The sequence below is a fragment of the Pteropus medius genome, unplaced genomic scaffold (genome assembly GCF_902729225.1).
Source record: "Pteropus medius unplaced genomic scaffold, Ma_sr-lr_union100, whole genome shotgun sequence".
NCBI classification, from domain to species: Eukaryota; Metazoa; Chordata; class Mammalia; order Chiroptera; family Pteropodidae; genus Pteropus; species Pteropus medius.
In genome coordinates this window covers 190,400-214,984 of record NW_024340692.1, presented here as the reverse complement: position 1 = coordinate 214,984, position 24,585 = coordinate 190,400, and the positions used below count along the sequence as shown (strand labels likewise).

Genomic DNA, 24,585 nt, shown 5'->3' with positions numbered 1-24,585 from the left:
TTCGAATGAAAAAGAATGAAGTGCTCCAATTAATAGAGAGGGTGCCTGAATGGAAAAGAAAACAAGACCCTTACATATGCTGCCTTCAAGAGACTCACCAGATTAAAAGACACACAGACTAAAGGGATGGAAAAAGATATCGCATGATGGTATTGTGCTGAGTGGAGTAAGTCAGATAAAGACAAATGTCATATGATTGCATGTACATGTGCAATCTAAAGAACAAAATAACAACAAAAACAATATACAGAGAATATTTTGAGGGTTACTATATGGGAGGGGGTGGAGGTCAGTGAAAAGGGCAAAGGGATTAAGAAGTACAAATGGATAGTTACAAAATAGTCATGGAGATACAAAGTATAGCATAGGAAATATAGTCAATAATACTGTAAATATGTAAGGGAGCAAAGGGATACAAGATTTATTGGGGTGATCACTTTGTGAATTATATAGATCTCTAATTACTATGCTTTACAATAGAAACTAATATATTGTATACCAACTATAATTGAAAAAACTCACTGAATTGTACACTGTAAATATGAGCAAATAATTGTCTATCATATTTCAATTTAAAAAGTGGGCCAGAAAAAAAATTAAAAATTAAGAGAAAGGAGCCCAAAGAAAACACTAAAGAAACCCAGCATATCAAAAAGAAAAAGATTGAGAAGAAACAGAAAAATACAACCAAAAAATAACAAAATGGCCATAAGCAAATAGCTATCGATAATTAAATGTAAATGGACTAAATGCTATAATCAAAAGATATAGGATGGCTGAATGGATTTAAAAAACGATGCATCTATATGCTGTCTACAGGAGACTTACTTTATTTTTATTTTTATTTTTATTTTTTTCCCTGGCTTTATTGAAATATAATAGATAATTATTTGTTCGTATTTACCTTGTATAATTCAAAGAGGTTTTTTTTAAATTATAGTTTGCATACAATAACATACTAGTTTCAGTTGTACAGCCTAGTGATCAGAGATCCACATAACTCACAAAATAAGTGATGACCCCACTAAAACTAGTACCCTTCTTCCCCCTTACATATTTATTACAACATTATTAACTATCTTCCCTATGCTACACTCCCAATCTCCATGTATACTCTGCAACTATCCATTTATACCTTTAATCTCTTTGCTGTATTTTTGCTGTCCCAACTCACCTCCCATCTAGTAGCCCTACAAGAGACCAACTTTAGATCAAAGGACACAGACTGAAAGTGAAGGGATGGAAAAAGACATTCCATGCAAATAGAAATGAAAAGAGCTGGGTAGCCATACTCAGACAAAACAGACTTCAAAACAGAATGTAAAAAAAGACAAGGTTATCACATAATGATAAAGGGGTCAATCCAAAAGGATATAATAATTGTAAATATGCACCCAACATAGGAGCACCTAATATATAAAGCAAATATTAATGGGCATAATGGCAAAAATTAACAGTAATACAATAATAGTTGGGGACTTTAATAGCTCACCTTGATAGATCATCCAGACATAAAATTAATGATAATGGCCTTAAATGTCACATTATACCAAATTGACTTAATAGATAATTACAGAACATTTTATCTCAAAACTGCATAATACACATTTTTCTCAAGGGCACGTGGAACATTTTCCAGGATAGACCATATATTAAGCCACAAACAAGCCCAAATAAATTCAAAAAGATTGAAATTATATCCAGCTGAAAGCTTTTTCTTTAATATCAGGAACAAGACAAGATGTCCAGTCTGACCACTTTTATTCAGCATAGTATTGGAAGTCCTAACTACACAATCAGACAAGAAAAATAGGAATCCAAATTGGAAAGAAGTAAAACTGTCATTATTTGCAGGTAACATGATACTATGTATAGAGAACGCTAAAGATTACACCAAAAGAACTATTAGAACTAATAAATGAATTCAATAAAGTTGCAAGATAAAAAATTAATATTCAGAAATTGGTTGAATTTTAATAGACCAATAGCATACTTATCATAAAAAGAAATTAAGCAAACCCATTTACAATTACATCAAAAAGAATATCTAGGAATAAATTTAACCAAGGAGGTAAACTGTACTCAGAAAACTAAGACATTGCTCAAAAAAACTGAAGACACAAATGGAAGGACATACTGTGTTTGTGAATCAGAAGAATTAATATTATTAAAATGTCCATATTACCCAAAGCAATCTATAGATTTTATGCAATCCTTACTAAAATACCAATGACATTTTTCACAGAACTAGAAGAAATAACCCTAAAATTTATATGGAACCACAAAAGACCCCAAATAGTCAAAGCAATATTGAGAAAGAAGAACAAAGTTGAAGGTATCACACTACCTGATATCAAACTAAAGGCTACAGTGATTAAAACAGCAAGGTACTGGCATAAAAACAGACATATAAATCAAGGGAACAGAATAGAGAGTCCAGAAATAAATCCACCCTAATGTGGTCAGTTAGCATGACAAAGGAGGCAAGAATATACAATGGGATAAAAACTGTCTCTTCAAAGTGGTGCTGGGAAAACTGAACAGATACATGTAAAAAAAAAAAATGAAACTAGACCACTTTCTTACACCATATACAAAAATAAACTTGACATGGATTAAAGCCTTAAATGTAAAACCTAAAACCATAAAACTAGGAGAAAATACTGTCAATAAACTATTTGACATTGTTCCTACAATATATTTTGAATCTATCTTCTAAGGCAAAGACAACAAAAGCAAAAATAAACACATGGGACTATATCAAACTAATAAGTTTCTGTACCACAAAGGAAAATATCAACAAAACAAAAAGGTGACCTATTGAATGGGAGAAAATATTTGCAAATTACATATCCAATAAGGTGTTAATATCCAAAAATATACAAAGAACTCATATAGCTCAACATTAAAAATAATCATCCCATTTTAAAATATGGGCAGAGGATATGAATAAACATTTCTCCAAAGAGGACAGACAGATGGCCAAGAGACACATGAAATGATGCTCAACATCACTAACCGTAAAAGAAATACATATTAAAACCACAATAAGATATCACCTAACACCTGTCTGAATGGCTATTGTCAATAAATCAACAAACAAGTGTTGGTGAGGATGTGGAGAAAAGAGAACCCTCATGCACTATTGGTAGAATTGCAAATTGGTGCAGCCACTATGGAAGACAGTATGGAGGCTCCTCAAAAAATTAAAAATAGAACTCGCATATGATACAGCAATTCCACTTCTGGGTATTTATCCAAAGAAACCCGAAACACTAATTTGAAAAGATATGTGCACTTTTATGTTCATTGCAGCATTATTTACAATAGCCAAGATATGGAAGCAACCTAGGTGTCCATTGATAGACAAATGAAGATGTGAGTCATATATACAATGGAATATTACTCAGCCATAAAAAAATGAAATCTTGCCATTTACAACAACACGGATGGACCTAGAGGGTATTAGGCTAAGTGAAATAAGTCAGAGAAAGACAAATACCATATGATTTCACTTATATGTAAAATCTAAAAAAAACCAAAATGAACAACAACAACAAACAAACTCATAAAGACAGAACAAATTGATGATTGCCAGCTGCGGGGGGAGAGGGGGGGCAGAGGCGGAAGGGCAGAAAAGGTGAAAGGGATTAAGAACTATGAATTGCCAGTTATAAAAATAATCATGGGGATCTAAAGTACAGCATAGGAAATATAGACAATATTATTGTAATAACTATGTATGGTGACAGATGGTACTAGACCTATTTGCTGATCACTACATAAGGTATATAAATATCTAATCACTATGTTGTATACTGGAAACTAATATAATATTGTACACCAACTAAAACTGAAACATAAATGTTAAAAAAAAGAAAAGATGTAACAACACATAATCAGGTCAATTTTGATCAGTTCATTTAGTACAAAATGGAGGTAAAACTTCATAGCTAAACTCTGAATAAGAAGGTGCTAAACTGGGAGTATTGGATTTTTCTCTACCTGGTAAAAATAAATTACAAATGTCAAATCTTGTTAAGCCTTTAAAATATTGCTTCCTACTTTTCATCTTTAAAGTGATGCAAATAACATATGCCTCATCTTTCCTCACATAAGTAAATAGCTAAAAACAAATTCCTTTTTAAGTAGAAACTTTAATCAACTTAATGTAATTTAATCATCAAATAATTGCGCAATTAAAAAACAAATAAAGGAAAAGGGATCTAGGCATTCACTAAGTTAATGTATTGCTAAGTATATCTAGATGACCTAATAATCACTGAATGGCTCTTCTGAGTTTGTAATTCAGCTATTCAAAATTAATTCCTATTGTATTAAAATTACATCATCACAAATATTCTTTTCAGATTTAGAGTTTGTCTTAAGATAAGTAAAATTCACTCAGTTAAAGAAGGGAAATATATATATAACCAAAGCTAATTGTTTAATCTACTTCTTGAAATGAAAAGAATTAAAATTTGAATAAAATCCAGCTATAACAGCAATATTGGATCAGAAGCTAAGTGGTAATGACAACTAAGACAAGGAAGGTTAAAAATGGTCTTAGAAAACCAATATCCACCTACAGAAGCATAGATGCCATTGAAGAAGTTAGTATAGGACAAGGGGTAGGGGAAAGGCACCAAATTGGAAGCTATGAGGAATGCCAAAGTTTTAAAAGACAAAATTCTTCCTCTCAGAGTTCACCTATTTGAGAACAAAAGATATGCATGTGAAATAACCAAAGGGCACCTGTGCAGAGTGGAGGTGAGGTGAGGAGGCGCAAAGAGGCAAAGATGAGACAATCAGTGGCTTGTCTTTCCTATTTTCCAAGAATGTCAATGAACCTCAAAAACTGGGGACCAGTACTCAGCCATAAAAGATAAAAAAGAATGAAATCTTACCATCTGCAACAACCTGGATGGACCTAGAGAGTACTGTGTTAAGTGAAATAAGTGGGACAGAGAAAGACAAATAGCACATGATTTCACTAATATGTGGAATATAAAAAACAAAACAAGCAAAAAAAACCCAAACAAACTCAGATACAGAGAACTGATGGGAGAGGAGAGATGGGTGGAAAAGGGGAAGAGGATTGAAAGTACAAGTTTCTAGTTATAAAGTAGTCACAAGGATGCAATGTACAGCATAGGAAATAGAGTCAACAACATCATAAGAACTGTATGGTGACAGTTACAGACTTTTTGTGGCAATCACTTTGTAAGGTATATAAATGTTGAATCACTGTGTTGTACGCCTGAAGCTAATATAATATTGTATGGCAACTATAATAATTTTTAAATTGGGGAAAAAATAATCCTGAATCACTAAATGTTAAAACTCTTTTGGGTGAGTAAACAGACAGGTTAAATGATTCATACAAAACTCATACAGTGAGTTAATGAAGTTAAGGATCTAGACTCCACCGTCTTCATTCCTCATCCAATATTTTGTCTACTGTGCTGAGCTGCTTCCTCCTTTATCTTTATCTTCATGCTTTGCTTCTTTGCATCAAGGGAAGTATGCCAGGAAAGATACACTGAGTCAGCTAAGCAGTACCCAAAATAGTAATTTAATCATCAAAAAATTCCCATTATAACTAGGTTGCTTTTGTCATAAGCAATATAGCAATTCACTCTTTTCTTACCTTCAGCAAGAACACACAAAGGATAAATCGGCATCCACAGTGTTTGACTAAGCCAAGTCAGGGCAGCATAGGATATTCCTATGACTGATAACATGCTATAAGTGTACCTGGAAGTAGACAAGGAACTCATAAGTATCATTTGCTGCTGATGTCTTGGAAATAACAATAAAATGCCTTACTAGGTAATTAAATACACAGATAAAATTGGAATATGTGTAGATTCCATACTTTATTTCCTATAATTTAAGCAAGAGAATAGTTTAAAAACAAAATGGGAAGAGAGGAACCATGTTAGTCTGGCTTGCCCTGTGGAATAGATCGTGATTGTGGAAGCGAACAGAAATAAATGTAACTCATATCCCCTAGCCAATTACAAGTTTCCTTAAGTAGTGACCAATTTCACTCAAAAGCTAAGCCCATTTTATGCAACAAGCAGCTAGGGGTTTTTTTGTTTGATTTCTTGTTTTTAAGACAGATAAAACTTGTAAATATCTAGGGCATGACTTTTTAAAATAAAAAAATGACTCCCAAATCATTTTGGCATCCTTCTGCTTATGTAGTTGTGCCATCTTATGTGATCAACCAAAGAACTGTCCTGAGGAGCTTGTTTGGGTTACAGCAGGTAGTTTAAAACCTGCCTTTGTGGTGTAATAGATGAAGTAGTCTATATCTTTTTATTTCTCTGTTCTCTGAATAAACAGTGGTTCTCAAACTTAAGCATACATCGGAATCACCCAGTGGGCTTCCTTTAGGTCCAGATTGCTAGACCCTATTCCCAAAGTGATCCAGTGGGTCTGAGGTAGATCCTGAGAATTTGTATTACAAACAAGTTCCAGGTGATGCTGATGCTGAGAACGACTGGAATAGGCAGTGAATATATATGGCAAAACAAAATCCAAAACCCTGAAAGCACGAATTGTGAAAAGTAAATCTCTCATTCCAAGACCTTAATTCCACCTCTCAAAGGCAATGACTAGTGCCAAATTCTTATATATTCTTTCAGAAATATCTTCTGCATATGCTTCTCTATGTGCATATGTATTATATATCTATATACCAACAGTGCAAGTCCTCACTAAACATGGCATGTTATCAAACTTTTTGATCTTTACCAAACTAAGTGAAAAATGGTATCTCACTGTCTTTTTTTATTACAGGAGAGAGATGTTTAAAAGCCACTTTTGATGAGGTCCAATGTATATTTTTTTGTTGTTGCTTATGTATTTGTGTCATGTCTAAGAATCCATTGCCAAATCCAAGGTCACAAAGATTTACCCCTATGTTTTCTTCCTCTAAGAGTTTTACAGTTTTAGCTCTTACATTTAGGTTTTTTTTATCTATTTTAATTTTTGTATGTGGTATGAGGTAAAGATCCAACTTCATTCTTTTGAATGTGAATGTCCAGTTGTCCCAGCACCTTGTTGAAAAGACTACTGAATGCTTTTGGCACCCTTATCAAAAATCAATTGACCATAAATGTGGGCATTTATCTCCTGACTATCAATTCTATTCTGTGATATATCCTTATGCCGGTATCACACCCTTGATTATTATTGCTTTGTAGTAAGTTTTGTAATTGGAAAGTATGAGTCTTCCAACTATGTTCCTCTTTTTCAAGATTGTTTTGGCTATTGTGGGTTCCTTGAGTTTCCATATGAGTTTTTGGATCAGCTTCTCAATTTCTGCAAAGCCAGCTTTGATTCCAATAGGGATTGCACTGAATCTGTAATCAATTTGGGGATTGTTGCTGTCTGAACAATGGGTTAAGCTTTTTAACCCATAAACATAGGATATCTTTCCATTTATTTTGATCTTAATTTCTCTCAACATTTTTTATAGTCTTCAGCATATAAGTTTTTTACACCTTTTATAAAATTTATTCCTACTTTATTTTTTGATGCTATTGTACATAGCATTATTTACTTTAGGTTATTACAATGTATAGAATACAACTGATTTTTGTATATTTTACAGTCTACACCTTGAACTAGTTTATTAATTCCAATATTTTTAGTGGATTATGATTTTTACATATATATAAGATCGTGTCAACTGCCAATAAAGACAGTTTTACTCCTTTCTTTCTAATATGGATGCCTTTTACATCATTTTCTTGCCTAATTGCCATGGATAGAACTTCCAGTCCAATGGTGAACAGAAGTGGCTAGAGTGGACATGCTTTTCTTGTTCCTGATATTAAGAAGAAAGGATCAGTCTTTCATTCTTGGTCATCATGTTGGCTGTGAATTTTTTATAGATGCCTTTATCTGGTTGAGGAAGTTCCCTGGTCCTTGCTTTTAAAAAAGTCATTCTAGGGTAAGTTGGGAAGATAACTGTACCCCCATTTGACAAAGGAAAAAAAATTGAGTTTCAAAAAGATTAGATGCTCAGGAATTTCACCCCTAGGTTAAGAGAAATGAAAACGTGCACACAAAAGCTGGCACATGGATATTCATAGCAATATTCCTCATGACCAAGGAGCAGAAACAACCCAAACATCCATCAACTGATGAATGGATAAAAAAATGTAGTATATCAACATAAAGGACTATTATTCAGTCATGAAAAGGAATGAAGTACTAAGTTATATATACAAAAATGAGTCATTTGAATTCAACAAAATATTTCATTAGAATTCATTCTAGGGCTCAACACATTATTTAGAAATAGTTTAACTCAGCTTATTGACAATATAAGAAAGAATTTACATAACCTCGGATGAAATGCTAGGGTTTTGTTACCGATCCTCATCCAGATCTTTCAAGGAGGAAGAGCAGTCCTCATTTGTGAAATCTGAAATAACATTAGAACAACTTCCCAAAATGAGCCACAGAGCAAAGCAAACTGTTGTACACCACTGCTGGCAGTTATAAGACTAGGCTCATATAGATGCAAAGTTTTACAATTAGAGTGAAACCAGGGACAATCTAGAGCAAGCAAAGGTGTTTAACCTGAGGCCCAAGGATCCCCAGGGAGTCCACAAAATAACTTCAGTCAGTCATTTGAACCCGCTGGACAGCAGACAAAAATGTGTGCAGAGGTGCATTTTTTTTTTCCCCCAGGGAGATGAGGGCTCTATATTTAAAATATTCTTGAATTCACAGAAACCAACTTTGTAAGTTCTGACTATGATATAATAAAAGTCTTGCTTTGCTTATTAGAGTAACATGTACCAGAGCGATTGCAAGGAATGCCTCTCATTGGCAGACACCTGTGAGATTTATTCCAAACTGGTGTCATGCCAAGTCTTCTGCTAGAAACCTGCACTGATTTGCTCTTGTAAGACCATGGTAGGTTTTCATTATCTTTGATATGCCCATTATGAAAAGCACTAAAAATACATTTCCATGTCAAGATAAAATAATTTGAAAAGGGGTTATGTTTTTCTTTCATTCCAAGTAACCAAATGTAAGCAGCTATTATTGATTTTGCTGCAGAAAGCAATTTGGCTTTGTTTTAAGACATTATTTTGCCTCCTTACCTAACCATATCCAATAGATTCCAAAAGATGAATAAAACACACACCACATATTTCTCTTGGATTTCCTCTTGGCTGGTGATCACCACAAAGAGGATGATTATTCTCTCTGTGAGCTAACGAAAAAAAAAAACAGCAAAGTCAAGAATTAGGATCATCTGTTAAGCATATAGGTATTTTTCTAATTTTAAAAACCAGTGTTCCTCTTAAAGTATGCTTTAACTGGAAATATGTATCTTAAATTGTTAACATGATCTGAGGGAGTAGAGTTATGGCTGAATTTCATTTCCTCCGTTTTGTTTTTTGTATTCTCCAAATCATATATAATGAATGAAAACATATTTTATCTGAATCAGGATATTTCTCTTCTTGTAATACATGCACATGTGTTTTTATTCACTTTGGCAAGCTTTTATTGAGTGTCCACTATGTATTAGATGCTAACATGATATGTGTAATGTAAGCATGGTCTTTGCTCCAGAGGATAGCAGTGGCAAGAGAACATGGGGCAATAACTCAGTGTGAATAAAAATGTCACTTAACACGGTACATACAGGAGCACAGGTGAGGGAGATACCTGTCTGCAGAAAAGTGCAGAGAGATTTATGAAGGCAGGAAACATTTCAGTTGGATCCTGAAGAATAAATAGGAATTTGTGAGGTAGACTGAATAAAAGAAGGCATCCTAGGCCAACGGAGCAGCCTGAGCAAAGAGGCAGAGATGTGAAAACACAGGGTGCGCTGGGGAGAAATGAGAACCCCCAGGGACTAGAAGTGGGGTGCTTAGAATGGAATAACAGGAGATAAAATTGAAAACATGTTGGGGGCTGGGTTGTGAAGGATTTTGAATGACAGGCTGAGAAATTTCAATTTCATCCAACAGAGAAGCCAACATATATATATATTTTTTTTAAGTGAGGGACACAGGGAAAAGGGAAAGGGAAGTAATATAATCCTAATCCCCATAAACTAGTGGAAAATGAAAAGAATTCAACATATTCATTTTTTTCCAAGTTAGTAAACATTTACAAATCATTGAGAATTCACACACTTATGGTTTAGCTCTAACTACTGGCCTCAAAATATATTAGTCTTTCCTGTTTTAAATATAATGTGCCTTCTGATATTGTATTAATATCCCCCCATACAGTCTGCATTTTTGTTTCTGTTTTTCAAAGAACATTTAACTTTGCTCTCCATGGTCAAAGTAAAATATACTTGAGATTGAGGGAGCATATTAATGATAAAGGGGAGGATTGCTTTATATTTCTCGATAGCCATCTTTATTTTTAAAACAGATCAAGGAGAAAAGACTGGGATAATCTATGACTTAGAATCATAGGCTGTTAGTCCTGGAAAATCACTTAGTGCAGAGAAATCCAAGATTTGTCAACAGTAGGCCACATGATCAGAAATCCACATGTATAAGCTCTATCAGCATGTTTATGACTACAGCAATGAGTCAAGAGGGTCCTTGCTTAGCTATGGGAATTAGATATGATTCAAATCTTAGTCAATCTATGAAAGCTATCTACAGAGCTGTTTTTCTTTTGTCAGTCTTTTGTTACAATGCCCTCGTTTCTTAATTATAGTTCTATAATAAAGTATACTTAACTGCAATAATAATTACTGAATGATCCAAGCTTGCTCTCCGTGACATCTGGCAGCCTTCGGATACAAGATCTCAGCAAAACACAAGTACTAAGGGACTGCCTAAACTTACATTTGATCAGTGACTGCTAATTAGGAAAATCATCTACTTTTTGACAAAAATCTCAGGAGATACACACAATGAATGCATACACAAAACACATATTTTTCATTACAAAGCTGACTACTGAAAGAAAAAACTTAGAAATCTCTTGATAGGCTGACCCTCTAGAGTCCCCTCCAGATACTAGTCCAACCCTGCCTTTTTACAGATAAGGAATTTGAGAACCAGAGAAGTTAAGTGACTTGCCCAAACTGGTGACAGACCTGGAAACATATAAATCCCAAAGTTCCTGGTTTCCAGAGTTGTAAGCTATATATCATGTCAGGCTGCCCGTCAATTGATGAGTGCAGAGGGGAACATCTCCTAAGAGACTGGAGCTACACAATGAAACACCCTGTTGAAAATCAGCACTTGAGGGTCTATGGAATGTTAATGATGTAATCCCAATTGCATAGAAATCAGCAATCAACATGCTCCAAAACACACAGAACCATGTACATGTGTGTATGTGAAGACCCCCCTGACAATGTCAAATTAACAAATTATCTGACTCTGACTTGTTATCTAACAAGTTATCTAACTCTGACTTGATCATTCAATGGCAATACAATGGGAGAATTTAGGTGGAGATACTCTTAAATTGATAAAAAGCCAATATTTTTGGTTACTTTGTGCCAGTTTCCAAACATACATCAGTCACCTCATTTAATCTCCCTAATGATGCTAAGAAGTAAGTGCTATTATTAATATCTGCTTCTGCATTTTATAAAGTGAAAGTGACCTGCCTACAGATCTGGAATCAAAATCTAGACAATGCCATTCTAAACCCTTGTTCGGAAACATTAACACTTGTTCACCCATGTCATTTTATGGGCCACCCCTGCGCCTGTTCTCAAGGTTCTAGTCTATGCTTTTCAAAAGCCTCTCCTCGAAAGTCAAACTTTAAAACAAGAAACTCTGATTTTCTAAATCAATGCCAAAACAATTTTGAAGAATAAACTTTAAAATTTTTTTACTTTTCTTTACATGTAATAATTTCACCAGTTATTTGGAGCTTTACATTTGGGAGAACGTAGCACTTTGTCATTTTAAACAAATCCTGTGAGAACATAACTAATTATTAATGAATGGCTGTGTAATGTTTACTGCAACTCAAATAGGTAGAATAAAAGTACAGTTAAAAAAACTCTATAACTTAGGCCAAATTAAATATGGTGGTAATGTGGTTTGCTCAAAAGCATGCTAACTATAAAATAAAAATGCTTAGCATTTTTATGTTCTACTTGGGAATCTTAAATTCCAGGTTAAGCGATGACTAAAGTTGTTACTTTATACATGGCAGTTAAAAACTACTGAAGGGGTACAACAATACTTCAGCTATAGGGAGAATTTCTAGAATCTCAAAAATTAATTAGTTTTAGCCTCAAAGATTACTATTTTACCATTTCAATCCTGTGAACTTTTGTTGAGAACATCAGAAACATACCCTTATATGTTCAAAAAAACACCAATTACTTTCTATAAGACAAAAGCATTTAAATAAATTTTTTTGCTTATTTATTTATCATTCAACAGATATTTATCGAGTACACTGTTTTGGGTCCCAGGAAATATAGCTGTGAACAAGACCAAATACCAGCCCTCATGGTATTTACATCCTACTTGGTGAGATAGACAGTAAACAAACACAGCATAATAGTTGAGAGTTCAGGACAAATAGCCTAAATCCACCATTCACACCATTCACACCATTCACAATTTATGTGAGCTTGGATAACTTAACTTTTATGTTAAGGAATTATACTGGAGATAATAATTAGTAACATATAGTAAATATTATAGAGGATAAGACTATGAAGATTAAATGATTTAATGCAGGTGAAAAACTTAGAAGAGTGTTTGGCATATAGAAAGCCCTAAATAAATGTAAGCTATTATTATTAATAAATATAATTTAATGTAGCGATTATAGGAAAGTGTATTTACAGGAAAATACACTTTTTCTATATATCAAGACTATCGGTGACTTAAAAAGTTAATCTCAGCATCTTTAAAATTATACTATGAATATAGCTTTATAAATATCACACTGAAACTCCATGAATCAAATGCAAAATGCAGCAGAAAAATCTAAAATCTTACCTACAGAGTGAATTATGTGTGTGATTCATTCCCAGGAGGCTTTGAAGTTTTGAGAATCTCATAGCTTGACACTATCTTCGGTTTTATCTCTAACAATATAAACCTGTTCCCAGCTCAGAACTGGAGGAAAAAATCTATATGATTTTATGGAAAATCAGAAGGCTGTTTAATCTAGCAATGCAAAGAAGTAGCTGCTTCACAGTTAAAAAGAAACCAGGGTGAAACCTGGCCATTTTCCTGAAAAGGTTTAAGATACTCTCATTTGGGCTTTCCTTTATATTTGTTCTCATAAAAATTTGTGACTGTGAAATCTTTGGAGTGGTTTTTTTGGCAAGCAGACCCCTGCTTGCCCTGTCAGAAATAGGAAGTGACATGGGTAAATAAAAAGATGGTTCTTGCAAGTTGGGCTCACAAATGGAATTTTTGTAGGCACAATAATTTGGGGGTAGTAATTCCTAATGTTTTGATTTACCAATTTTTTAACTGTGTAAAATTAATATATGAGCAGCAGTGTTTATTGTGATGCAAAGGGAAGGGTGCAGAATTTAGACATTTTAATTCACATATGTATGAAGTCTTTGCATTTCAAGCATTTTTCGAAAGGTAAAGAAGTAAACTGGATTACTTTGATGGTTTCCTAAAGGCACATCAATCTAATGTCATGATACAAAGGTTCATTTTGTGGATATTTTCCTCTCTCCTCGAGTTGAGGCATTCTTGAGCTATAGCAATAAAAACCTCTTTCTCAGGCTTCCACTCAGGCAGAGTCAGAACAAAATCAATATTTCAGGGTTGGTAGTATTTCTGCTCTGTAAAAACCAAGTTGTTTTGATTAAACCTACTGAAATAAACTAATTTCCTAATTAAACTTTTCTTTTTTTTTACCAAGCTAATAAAACAGACAAGCTCATTTGGGAGGAAGGGGTTGGAGAGGTGAGATGACTAGTTTTCACTTACGTTATCATTTCTTATAACAGTTATAAGCATTTTTTGGACCTTGTTACTTTCTCATTTTATATATTAAAATCAAAAGTTAACTATATTTCTTTTATAATTTTAATTGGCATGTAACTATGTCCAAAAATAGATGTCTATAAACAATATTTATGTTATAGTTTTGCCCATTCCCCATAACATGTATTTTTAAATATGTAAAAATATACATCTCTGTGTTAAATTATTATAGCCTTATCAGTGTGTTTTCCCCCTTTTTCCTTTAACAATTGTGTGTAATTCTAAAAATTTATAATGGCTTTTCCCTAAGTGTCAGAATAAAGATGTATGTATAAAACACTTTAAAAATGCACAGAACAAAACATAGAAAACAAACACCCCCTATATACACATCATCACCTTTTGATACATGTGATTCTAACTGCTCAAATAGCTCATTGTTCCTACTGCTTTTCGAAATTATTTATCTTGATATTTTGAAATGCCAGTTCCCAAAAAAGAGAATTCAGTTGTGAGACTTAGCAATCTCACAAAGGTAATGGCAAAGAAACATCACAAATGCGCAGACAAGTTTTTCAGCCTACATGAAACCGTGACACCATGCATTTTTCAAGACACCTCATGTGATCAGCTATAATTTCTGTGTAAACAGCTTGGCCACATTCTTAACTGCAGTTTCTTCACTTAAAAATAGGGAAACAGGAAAACCCAGAAAGATTACACAACCTTAGAGTTTTGTTTGGTTATTTTAAAGCAGGGGCCTCAGAGTCATCTCGTAATGAGTGAATTCTAATTGTCTGCAGAACAATAACAAAGGAAGGGAGGAGAAAATGAAACTTTGAACGTGATGCCATGTGTTCTTGAAGCTTTCTCCAATACCATGTCCATCTGAAAACCATAGAAAAGATAGTACATGAATAAAAGAAATAGAGGACAGATAAAATGTCAAAGAGAGAAAAAGAGGAAGCCAAACAATCAACACTAATTATTAATTATCAGCCCAGGATAAGAATGTGGTGACCTCTACTTGTTATCCCTCTCAACAAGAAAAGCTTAAAAATCAGTTGAGTCCCATTGACAGACTTTGCAACCTCACCTTTGAATAAAAAGTTCTGATGTATGTTTGCCATTATTTTTTAATTACCAAACCAGGATATAGTTTGACTACAATGATCCTATTTCCACAAGCCATTAGTTTTAATTAACAGTGACTGAAATATTCTGGAATTTCTGGAACTCCAAGAAATCAGATTTCTAGCTTGTATAATCATTTCTATTATTAGGCAAGCCTACGTAGTTTTGGAAAGCACATAAAAGTGCACATTTTCTAGGCCTATTTGAAGTGCTCTATTTTCTTTCTTATAAATTTACCTGTCCTGGTGGTCACTTGCATTCCCTACATTGGCAATAACTAAAATAACACCACTCTTAATTTTGAAAATGCTGAAATTAATATGAGCCAATATAGTCTACAAAAATAAAAAGTCCAAAATAGTATACCAAAAGAAAATATGACTTAGAGTTTAGATAAATTTAATCATGGCCCAAGAAAAAAATCATCCCATATGATAGAATACAACTTCCATTTAACCTGGGTTGTTAATTCTGTTCTCTAAAATTAGCATTATGGGATACTGGTACTTATATGCATCCTGGTTGTTAACAAGTAATAAACACCAATAAATCTTGTTCTCAAATAATATGCTCCTTCTGGGACAGAAATGTACCCCTTTTATTTTGTAAGGAAATATGCTTAAGGGGATTCCATCTAGGTCTTGGCTAGCTGACTGCTCTGTTATTAGTTCATACTCTAAATATTGCTGTGATTTTTATTTTACATTTGCTATTTCAACACTTAAAATATCTTCATCCTAATGAATACTATAGCTCTACTTTTATTTAATAAGTAAAATTTAAAATCTCCCATAAACTTATAATACTGAGTTTTTAGGCTCCCTAGGATCATATTCCTATTTCCATCTTTTAAACTTCCACGGTATTTTAAGCAAATTTTAATACATGGATCTGTGTCACTCCTCCATTCAACAAAAATTTAAAGAGTATGTTTGTGTTCTAAGCACTTTGCTAAGTGCTGACAATACGATCAGATTCTGACACTTTAGTTATTTTTACAATGCAACTCTGTCAATTTAGTTATTTATCCATTTTTATTTTGTGAGTAAAAATTACATTCATGTAAATGCCTTTTTCTGTAGCTTTTAAATACATGTTCATATAGTCACCTAACCACTATCTCTCCTTTTCTATAGAAAATACCACTTTTAATTTTTTCTTGCCTTAATCCAGCAACAATTTCTGATATTGAATCTCTACCAGTGAATTTCCCATCCTCCTTTAACTTGCCTTTAAAAAGAACATGGCCATTTAAGGCTACACATATGGTAGAGGGAACAAATAATAGCTAAAATAATAGCAATAGTTACTAAGCACTGTATTCTTAACTAAGTGCTAGGAATTTATTCCACCCAGTTTCTTAGTTGTTCCATGAGATACATGTTATTTTCACATCACATGAGAAAATGAAGTTCAGAAGAATTATATGACCTGTTTAAATGCATACGTTAAACAGTTGAATCCTAGTAAGAAGTTGAATCCTGGTCTGATTGATCCCCAAGTCTATGATTACATGCTCTACTAGATAACCATGAATGATCTCTCCTTCTCATTTGTACTCAGTAAAAGTGGCAGAGTGAACAAGAAATGACTGGGGAGTAGTCTATTCTCTGAACAAGGGTGAAAGAAACTTTAAAATTAAATTTATTGAGTTTATATTTCAACATCTGGGGCTAATATCCAAAATATATATAGAACTCATGCGACTCAACAACATAAAAAACAATCTGATAAAAAATTGGGCAGAGGACCTGAATTATACTTTTCCAAGGAAGACATACAAATGGCCAGCAAACATATGAAAAGATGTTCAACGTCACTAGTTATAAGGGAAATACAAATCAAAACCACAATGAAATACCACCTCACACCCATTAGAATGACTATTATAAAAAAAAAGATAAGAAACAAGTGCTGGAGAGGATGTGGGGAAAAGGGGAACCCTCGTTCACTGCTGGTGGGAATGTAAATTAGTGCAGCCACTATGGAAAACAGTATGGCAGTTTCTCGAAAAGTTAATAGAACTTCTTTATCATCCATTCTTTGCCCAGTATTGTGTTTGGTGTCCTTTCCCTGAAACAGCCCAACGATTATAGGTAATATAATCCCACAGTTGTAGGTGAAGAACCAGGCAACAAACCCAAGTCTGAATGGTTCCAGCCCTAGGCCTCTCCTCTGTCATATACTGCCAAGGGCACTGGCAGAGTGAGAGTGGGAAGTGGCTGTAAAATCTCCTCACAGGAGAGGAGCACTGCAGTGTTGCACAGAGCGACAGGCCTCGTTGTCCCAAATGTTTCCAACTGGTTCTTCTAACTGCAGTGTTTGAAGATGAGGTAATTTTTTCATGGAATTATCTTTACTTGTAACTTGGGTTGCAAGTTAGTAAGGACTGACTTTTCCAGTGCCATAAAGTCAAGAGAGGCTATAAAGAGAACAAGTTAGGTATGAAACAAATTCAATAATAATAATGTGATTAAAACCTACCTGAAGAAACCTAGGAAGAAGATGGCTTGATTCAATGCCGACACGTATGTGCAGCAACTCCAAGAGGGAGATGGACTGGCAAAGTCGCATCACAAGTCCAATAGCATAAAAAGTGTCAGCCATTGAATCTGTGGCCGGTGATTAAAAATACGGATATAGTCAGTAAAAACCAGAAATTGTTCCCTTTCCAAAAAGTAAAAACTTGAAAGACTCCATGGCCAAAGCTATAACATTTATTCCCCCATTTATGAGATTAAAAAGCACTTCCCACATAAAAGTAATGGTTAGAATCTAGACTACATCAAATGTAAACAGGTTGGAGGTGAGCTTCTTAAAGAAGCCTACTTTGCTCACAGCTTTTCCATGGACAAGAAAATGAGAGATGAGAAAAACATGATTTCACAGAAGCTTTATGGAAATGACATTAATGATGCCATAATATTAAATAACATCTTATGTGTGTCTAGATTTCTGTCCTATACACACTTAGTGCTCTCTGAATTTTTGTTAGTTTTATTAAATTTATTGGGGTGACTGGTTAATAAGTTTCAGGTATACAACTTTATAATACAGTATCTGAATATTGTGTGCTCACTACCTAAAGTCTAGTCCCCTTCCATCACCATATATTTGACCCTTTTACCCTCTTTGTCTTCCCCCCACCTCCACCCCCACCTCTGGATTTTTGTTGGTTTTGAACACTAGAATTTGGACTTCTAATGGGGATTTCAGAAGTTTGCATTGCAGAGGGCCCAAATGAAAACCTGCATTTAGAGAGAGGTGAAATGGGAGGGAAACAAATGTTCCTCTTACTAGAATAAATGTGTTGGTTTAAATTTTAAAATGAAATCCTGCCACATTAAGAAACTTCTAGGGAAGACTTTGCTGTCTTTAGTGCTTAGTGATTATTCACATGATGATAATTTATAGAGCACTAAGGGTTTCTCTTCTCAGCAGCTCTACAAGTTGGACATTGTTATCATTGGCCCCATTTTGCAAATGAGTCCTGAGACCTAGACAGTCCGTGTTCTTATCCACTGCTCCACACTTGCTATAATAGAGCATTATCACACAGCTCTGTGGAGGAAGGAAGCAGGTATTACTAGTTCAGGTGATTAGACTGTGGTTATGCTGCTTACTTAACTTATTAAGAATTATACCGAACCCCGACATAGTTGTTTTCAGTCTGCCTTCCATACGAATAGGTTGTGTTTCTTTAATAATAAGTAGCTTCTATAATTATTATGGCAGGATAAAAATTAAAAATAAATACGCTGCTGACTAAAGCAACTTTTCCCCACTGGAAAGGCCAGGCAGCATAAGAAAGAATTGTGACTCAACCTGTAATAGGCCCACAAAACCACTGCTAACTTTCAAGGCCTAGAACTGACGACTGTTTAATATAAAGGAAGTTTTCCCATTGTTTGTATTTTCCTCTGCTTGAAGACTCCTAACACTCAGTTGAAATTCAAGCCACAGGTTGTATCTTTGGAGGTTAACAAAGAATTTCTCTGTAGATTTGTAGTAAGAAAAAAGCAACATAAAATAGTTTATGGTACCTCAGAAGGTGATTAATTTCCTGATGATACAGAAATCTAAATTGATGAGCACAGCATGACTTTTCCAAGATATATTCTACATGTTTGTTTTTAGCTGAAACCAGCAGTTGCTCAAATTGTCACATCACCCAACAGTTGTAAACTGTGATGACACTTACCCACATGGGGATAGAACATGAAAAGAATGTTATTTTGGCAGTCACTTAGTGATTCATTTGTGAAAACTGAAATGCTATTTAAAACCTTTACTTTTTAGGAAACTGGAGGAAGCTTATGATTTAAACCATTAATGCCAAGTCCCATATAAGTGATGAGTCAACTGCAAAGTGTGTCACTTTCTTAGGGACAACATTACTCCTTAAGGGAACCAAAAGGCCTGGGGAATATTAAGTTTGTCTTTCATTTATTAGTAGTCTCCAGTTACTTTAAACGTGGGGAATAAAGAATAAGAGAAGAATGTGGTTCATTCCTGATTTCTCTGCACAAAATGTTCTACTGGAATTTACAGATTTCCTCAAAATACATGAAATCTACTAAGGTTTGGTGCAAAACCAAGAAGAGAGAAATGGTACCACTCCAAAGCCATGTCTACACTTTCAAGACAAATTGCCTACTCAGGGGGAAGCCAAATCTCTTTCCTTCATCTTACCTCCCCCTTTCTCCAAAAAGGTTTTGGGTTTTGCACTAAGCAAGAAGAATGGTTACTGAAAAATGTGGTCACTAAATTTTAGAAGGGTGAAGGTTATCAGGTGAAGTTCATAGAAGTTAAAAATTAAGAAAGATTAGGTGACTACAAGAATTAAAAGGTAGAAATCAGATGTTCTGGAGTTGTACCTTTTCCAAATGAAAAGAATCTGGCTGTCATATTTGTAAATATCCATGAATGGCCACAGAACTGGATTAAGTAGTAGAGGAAAAGATAGGTGTTCTTTCTATACCTACGAATACAGAAAAATATCATTAAATACTCTTTATAATCATCCTTTCGGCATTATACACATGTCTTTTACCTACTAGCCAACTTGAGCAAGCAAGAGAACTATTCCCTATCAGAGTCTTTTTCAGTTATCTCTCTAACGCACATGATTTTGAAAGGACCAATAGCACACACGATCCATTAATGAGTATCCCGAGTTTGCTTCAAGCCAAATATGGTTCTATTTCAAAATCCACTTCATCTTTGATAAAGTTCTAACCTGCTGCTCACCAGGGGATAAATATGGCAAAGGCTGCTTTGAATATTTTTGAGAAAAATATATGGATGGAGAAGGGGTTGACGTATTTAATACATGTTCTAAGTGCAGAACTTGAGAGATAATTGGTTTATAGTTTGAAGGGAGGAGTAGTAATGGTTGAGGTTGAAATTCAATTGTAGTCACTCCCAAATTGTGGATAATTCAGTAAGTGGACATATCTGACTCTGAATGCATTATTATGTGACTGGGGTCAGTATCTCACCACTGCCTCCTATTTTGCAAGGGCATATGTTTCCTTCATAACACAGAAAGCAATTTAGTGCCTCAGGCCAGGAAAGGGAAGTCAAATTGGGTTTTAAAATAATTTGCTGGAGAGATAACTAAAAGAAGATTGACAGATGCATTTGAGGGAGTTAAGACTAGCATTGTATGAAGTCAAAGTTTGTTCCCTGGGGGTTCAGAAAAGTAGTGGGAGTGGCCCTGCGAGTGTAGACCAGGTTTTCTCCTAATTGACGTGAAATCTCTAAGAAGGCAAATTAGGTCGAGAAGCAGATACAAGTCGCTTGATGGTTTTACTTGGGGACCCTACAAATGACACAAGCTACTAAAAGGGTAGGGAAGAGGAATTCCTGCCTTAAACCAGCATCTGAATCACTTGGCGTGTTGGTTAAACAATTTCAAGGCCTTACCACGGAAATCAGTTTCTCTAGGGCTGGCCCTCAAATATGCACATGCAATAGGTGTTTCGGCAGCAGGTAGATCTCAAATTCATCCTGCGTCTAAAAACACTGTTTCTGAGAAAATCGAAGGAGGGGCTCTTTCAGTGAGCGGAGAAGGAAGGGAAGGACTACCCGGAGAGCGCACAAAATGAAAGGGTAGCCGCGCAGCCTGTCCTTCCCATTTCCTCATCTGTTAAAAGGGGGAAATAACGGAGCCTTCTTTCCAGGGTTGTGAGACTTGAACTAGCTAATACTTGTCAAGAGCTCAAGAGTGTGCGGAGCTCAGGGTTGCGCAGCTCTGAGCTCGCCGGCGCCCGCCCAGCCGCTGATGGTTTGGGGGGGTACCCGGCCCTGGCGGCCCCTCGTCCCGCACCCCCGCCCCGCCGGCCTCGGCCGAGCGCCCTACCTGGGCTGCAGCCAGGCGGGCTGCGCCATGAGCCCCATGGGCCGCCGCCGCCGGGCCCTCCGGCGCAGTCCGGGAAGGAGCACCCGCCGGGTGGCTCGCGAGGGGCAGCCCCGTGGCCGGGCGCGGAAGGGCGGGGCCTCTCCACGCTCAGCAATTTACAAAAGAAAAAAAAAAAGCCCAAGGTCTTGCAATGGGCACGAGCTGCCAACCACCAAGTTCCCCAAGTGCCTGACGAACGGCCGGCCGGGGCGCGGCACCAGCACCAGGTTGCACCCGCCCGGCGCGGCCGGAACACACCCCACAAGCCCGCGTTCCTCGCGTGCTCACGCAGCTCCTTGCAGGGCGTCCTAATCTCTGGGGTGAAATTCCGTTGTAGCCTCGTGGAAATTAAGGGGCCTTCCCACCTGGCCTTCAAAAGCGGGCTATCACGCCATTCCAAAGCTTCTAGGGATGCGTGGGCTCCAGGTGGGCGCCTCTCTTATTACCCTCACCTGTGAGAGCGGTTCAGCGAGGGCGCTTGTGGCCACACCTCCCCTAACACCTTTGCAACTAATGGGCCTGATTCCTCCCGGATCAGGCATTCTTGCCCTCAAATCTCCCTTGCATCCTCGCTGATGTTTGCAAATACTTTTAGGTATTCACGTTGTGTTCATCTCCTTATCCTATGCCCAGAACTCAGAAAACCTCCTGATCGATTGCTCAGGCCTGTGGCGTCACTGTCTTCTTCACGCTCCGGTGACCTGTCTCCTGCTTTTGCTGACAAGATTCAGAGCATCTTCCAGCTTCTCTGCCCTCTCAGGGAAACGTCTCCCCATTTTTTAAAAAAACAAATAGCCAATAAAGCCACTTGCAAGTATGTGGGACAATAACACCCGATTTTTGGAGTTGGAAGATAGTCTCCCCATTTTCCCTAAAGGAAAGTTGAGGTTTTGAGAAAAGGTCAGAGGACTGATAAGTGACAGTATTAGAACTTAAAGGTCGGTGTTTGGTTACCCCTCTCCTCCCAATTAGGCCATAGGTTTCTCCCGCATAGTCCATTCTAACTTCTCATCTAATAGCAACGTCTCACCTTTACATTTCTCTGCACCTTCACCCACCCCCTGCCCTCTGTCAGAGGTTCACCCCTTGCCTGCATTTACCAGTCTCTTCTCAAAGTTACTCCATCAGTTATTACCCACTGCTTCTTTCTGCATCATCATCCTCTTTTCACTGGCTTTGACCACAGTTTAGCAACATATTCAAATCTTTCCTACCGTAGAATTAAACCTTATTCTTTCTGCTTCTCTCTTGATACAATTTTCTCCCTTTTCTCATAATTCCCTGCCTGCCCTCTCTCACAATCAGATTAATCAGATACTTCTTTCACTTCTTACCGCCTTCTTGTTCCATAACACCTTACAGTTTGATTTTCCTTCCCAACACTCTCCTGAAACTGCTCTCTTGGAGAGCTGACTTAATTTCTTCCCCGAGTCCCCATCCATCCTGTACTCACTGTGTAGGTGACCCCACACAGTCCTTGCTTTTTGGTAGCATTTGATCTAAAGGGGAAATTGATACTCAGGCAAACACTGGTGGCTAACCTGTCCTTAACATCATCTGTGCTCCACCCAAGCAATTTAAGAATAAAAAAAGTTCTGGATGGCCTGGAGTAGTGGGAGGGAAAGGGCTGAAATTCTGCCCAGAGGAGGTGACCCTTTATCACTAAACACAGCTCTTGCTGCTACATCCTCATTTTACTCAAGTCTGCTGCTTTACAACTTCACCTCTGTTCCCTTTACTCTGCAATTCTGCATGTTCTACTTCACTAGCTTCGCCCTCCCCTCCCCCTTCCTCTCCGTCTCCCTCTCTTGATGGGTCCCTGTCTCCTGCTCTATTTCCTAGGCCATCTTTTTCATTTTCCACGTTATCCCTCAGCACAGACACCCACCACTCATGACTTTTTCTCCATGCAGACAATAGTCACTGACTATATTCTCTCCAGCTCCTACTTTTTTAGGAACACCAGCTCTGTTCTTTCAACAGCTTCTGTATATTTCTGCATGAAAATCCTATTGTAGCTTCCAACTGAACCTATTTAAAATAAGCATACTGTCTTTCTTCCCATATCATTGATTTATTTCCCACAGGGAGACCATCATTTTCCTAGTCATTCAGTTTTAAACTTTGGGTGTCATCATTAAGTCTCTCCATCCAATCAAATTCTAATGTTTCTATCCTTTTGCAGTTTCCTAGTGATCACTAGCATTCCACTTCTATTTCTTATTACCCAGAATTTGGGTAAAAAGGAAAGCAAAAAAACTCCTTTCTACTTGCTAGACAAAAAACAAACTACAAACAAAAAACTCTTTCAAATCAGTTAGGGAATTTTACCTTGTTTTTCAATAAGTAAGAACAGAAGAGAGTTTATGAGAGAATATTTTGCATGAAATTCTCCCTTTCCTCTGGCAGAGTCCCAGAGCAGGTCCTCTTCAGGTCCAAGACAGCCTCCGCCAACCTCCCTGCCTCTAGTCTCTCCTCCCTCTACCCAGATTACCATACAGTCTCCCGATCCAGGCATTCTGGTCAAGATCCTTTACTGGTTCCCTGTTGCCTGCTACAGTGATATGTCATCTTGCCTTCATGTCTGTCACATGCTGACATCTGGCACCACCCTATCCCACCAATGACAGCAACTTAACATTCTATGATGGCACAAGGAGTTTTCTGGTTTCTGCTAAACTTTTCTCTTCTACTTTTAATTTCTTCCACCTCCTCCCCTTCTCATAGTCCAATATTTACCTGTCAAAGTTCTATTCAGTTTTTAAAGCCATTCCCAGGCCTTCCTCTGGGAGCTCATGGATTTCTATGATGGCATTTACCTTGAGGTGTTTTTATTGAGCTTCCTGTATATTCAGCTAGATTACAGATTCCCAGAGGGCTCTACCTTTTGCTAACAGTAAGAATTTGACAAATTTTTACTCCCCTAAGCAAACTTTCTTTTGCCAAAATGGCATAGTTGTTGGGAGGATTAAATAAGGAAGTGTATAGGTGAAAATGTATAAAAGCACATACTACAGTGCTTGGCAAGATAGGTATCTATAAATGTGTTGAGTGAAACCTGGTATGAATTTTTCTCTCCCTGATTTTGGTTAAATTCAAACAAAACTTTCA

At 36.4% G+C, this 24,585-nt stretch overlaps 1 protein-coding gene across 1 annotated transcript in view; it reads right to left on the bottom strand.

Moving 5' to 3' along the window:
• Positions 1 to 21,589, bottom strand: part of HACD4 (3-hydroxyacyl-CoA dehydratase 4) — a 29,446-nt gene extending 7,857 nt beyond the window's left edge. Inside the window, exons 1-5 of the mRNA XM_039868960.1 lie at positions 21,436 to 21,589; positions 19,949 to 20,052; positions 17,556 to 17,683; positions 9,132 to 9,244; positions 5,651 to 5,757 (exon numbers count right to left, since the gene is read on the bottom strand). Of these exons, the coding sequence (XP_039724894.1) occupies positions 5,651 to 5,757; positions 9,132 to 9,244; positions 17,556 to 17,683; positions 19,949 to 20,052; positions 21,436 to 21,473 (490 nt within the window). The 5' untranslated portion in view covers positions 21,474 to 21,589. The remainder of the gene's footprint in view (positions 1 to 5,650; positions 5,758 to 9,131; positions 9,245 to 17,555; positions 17,684 to 19,948; positions 20,053 to 21,435) is intronic.
• Between the last annotated feature and the right edge of the window lie 2,996 nt (positions 21,590 to 24,585).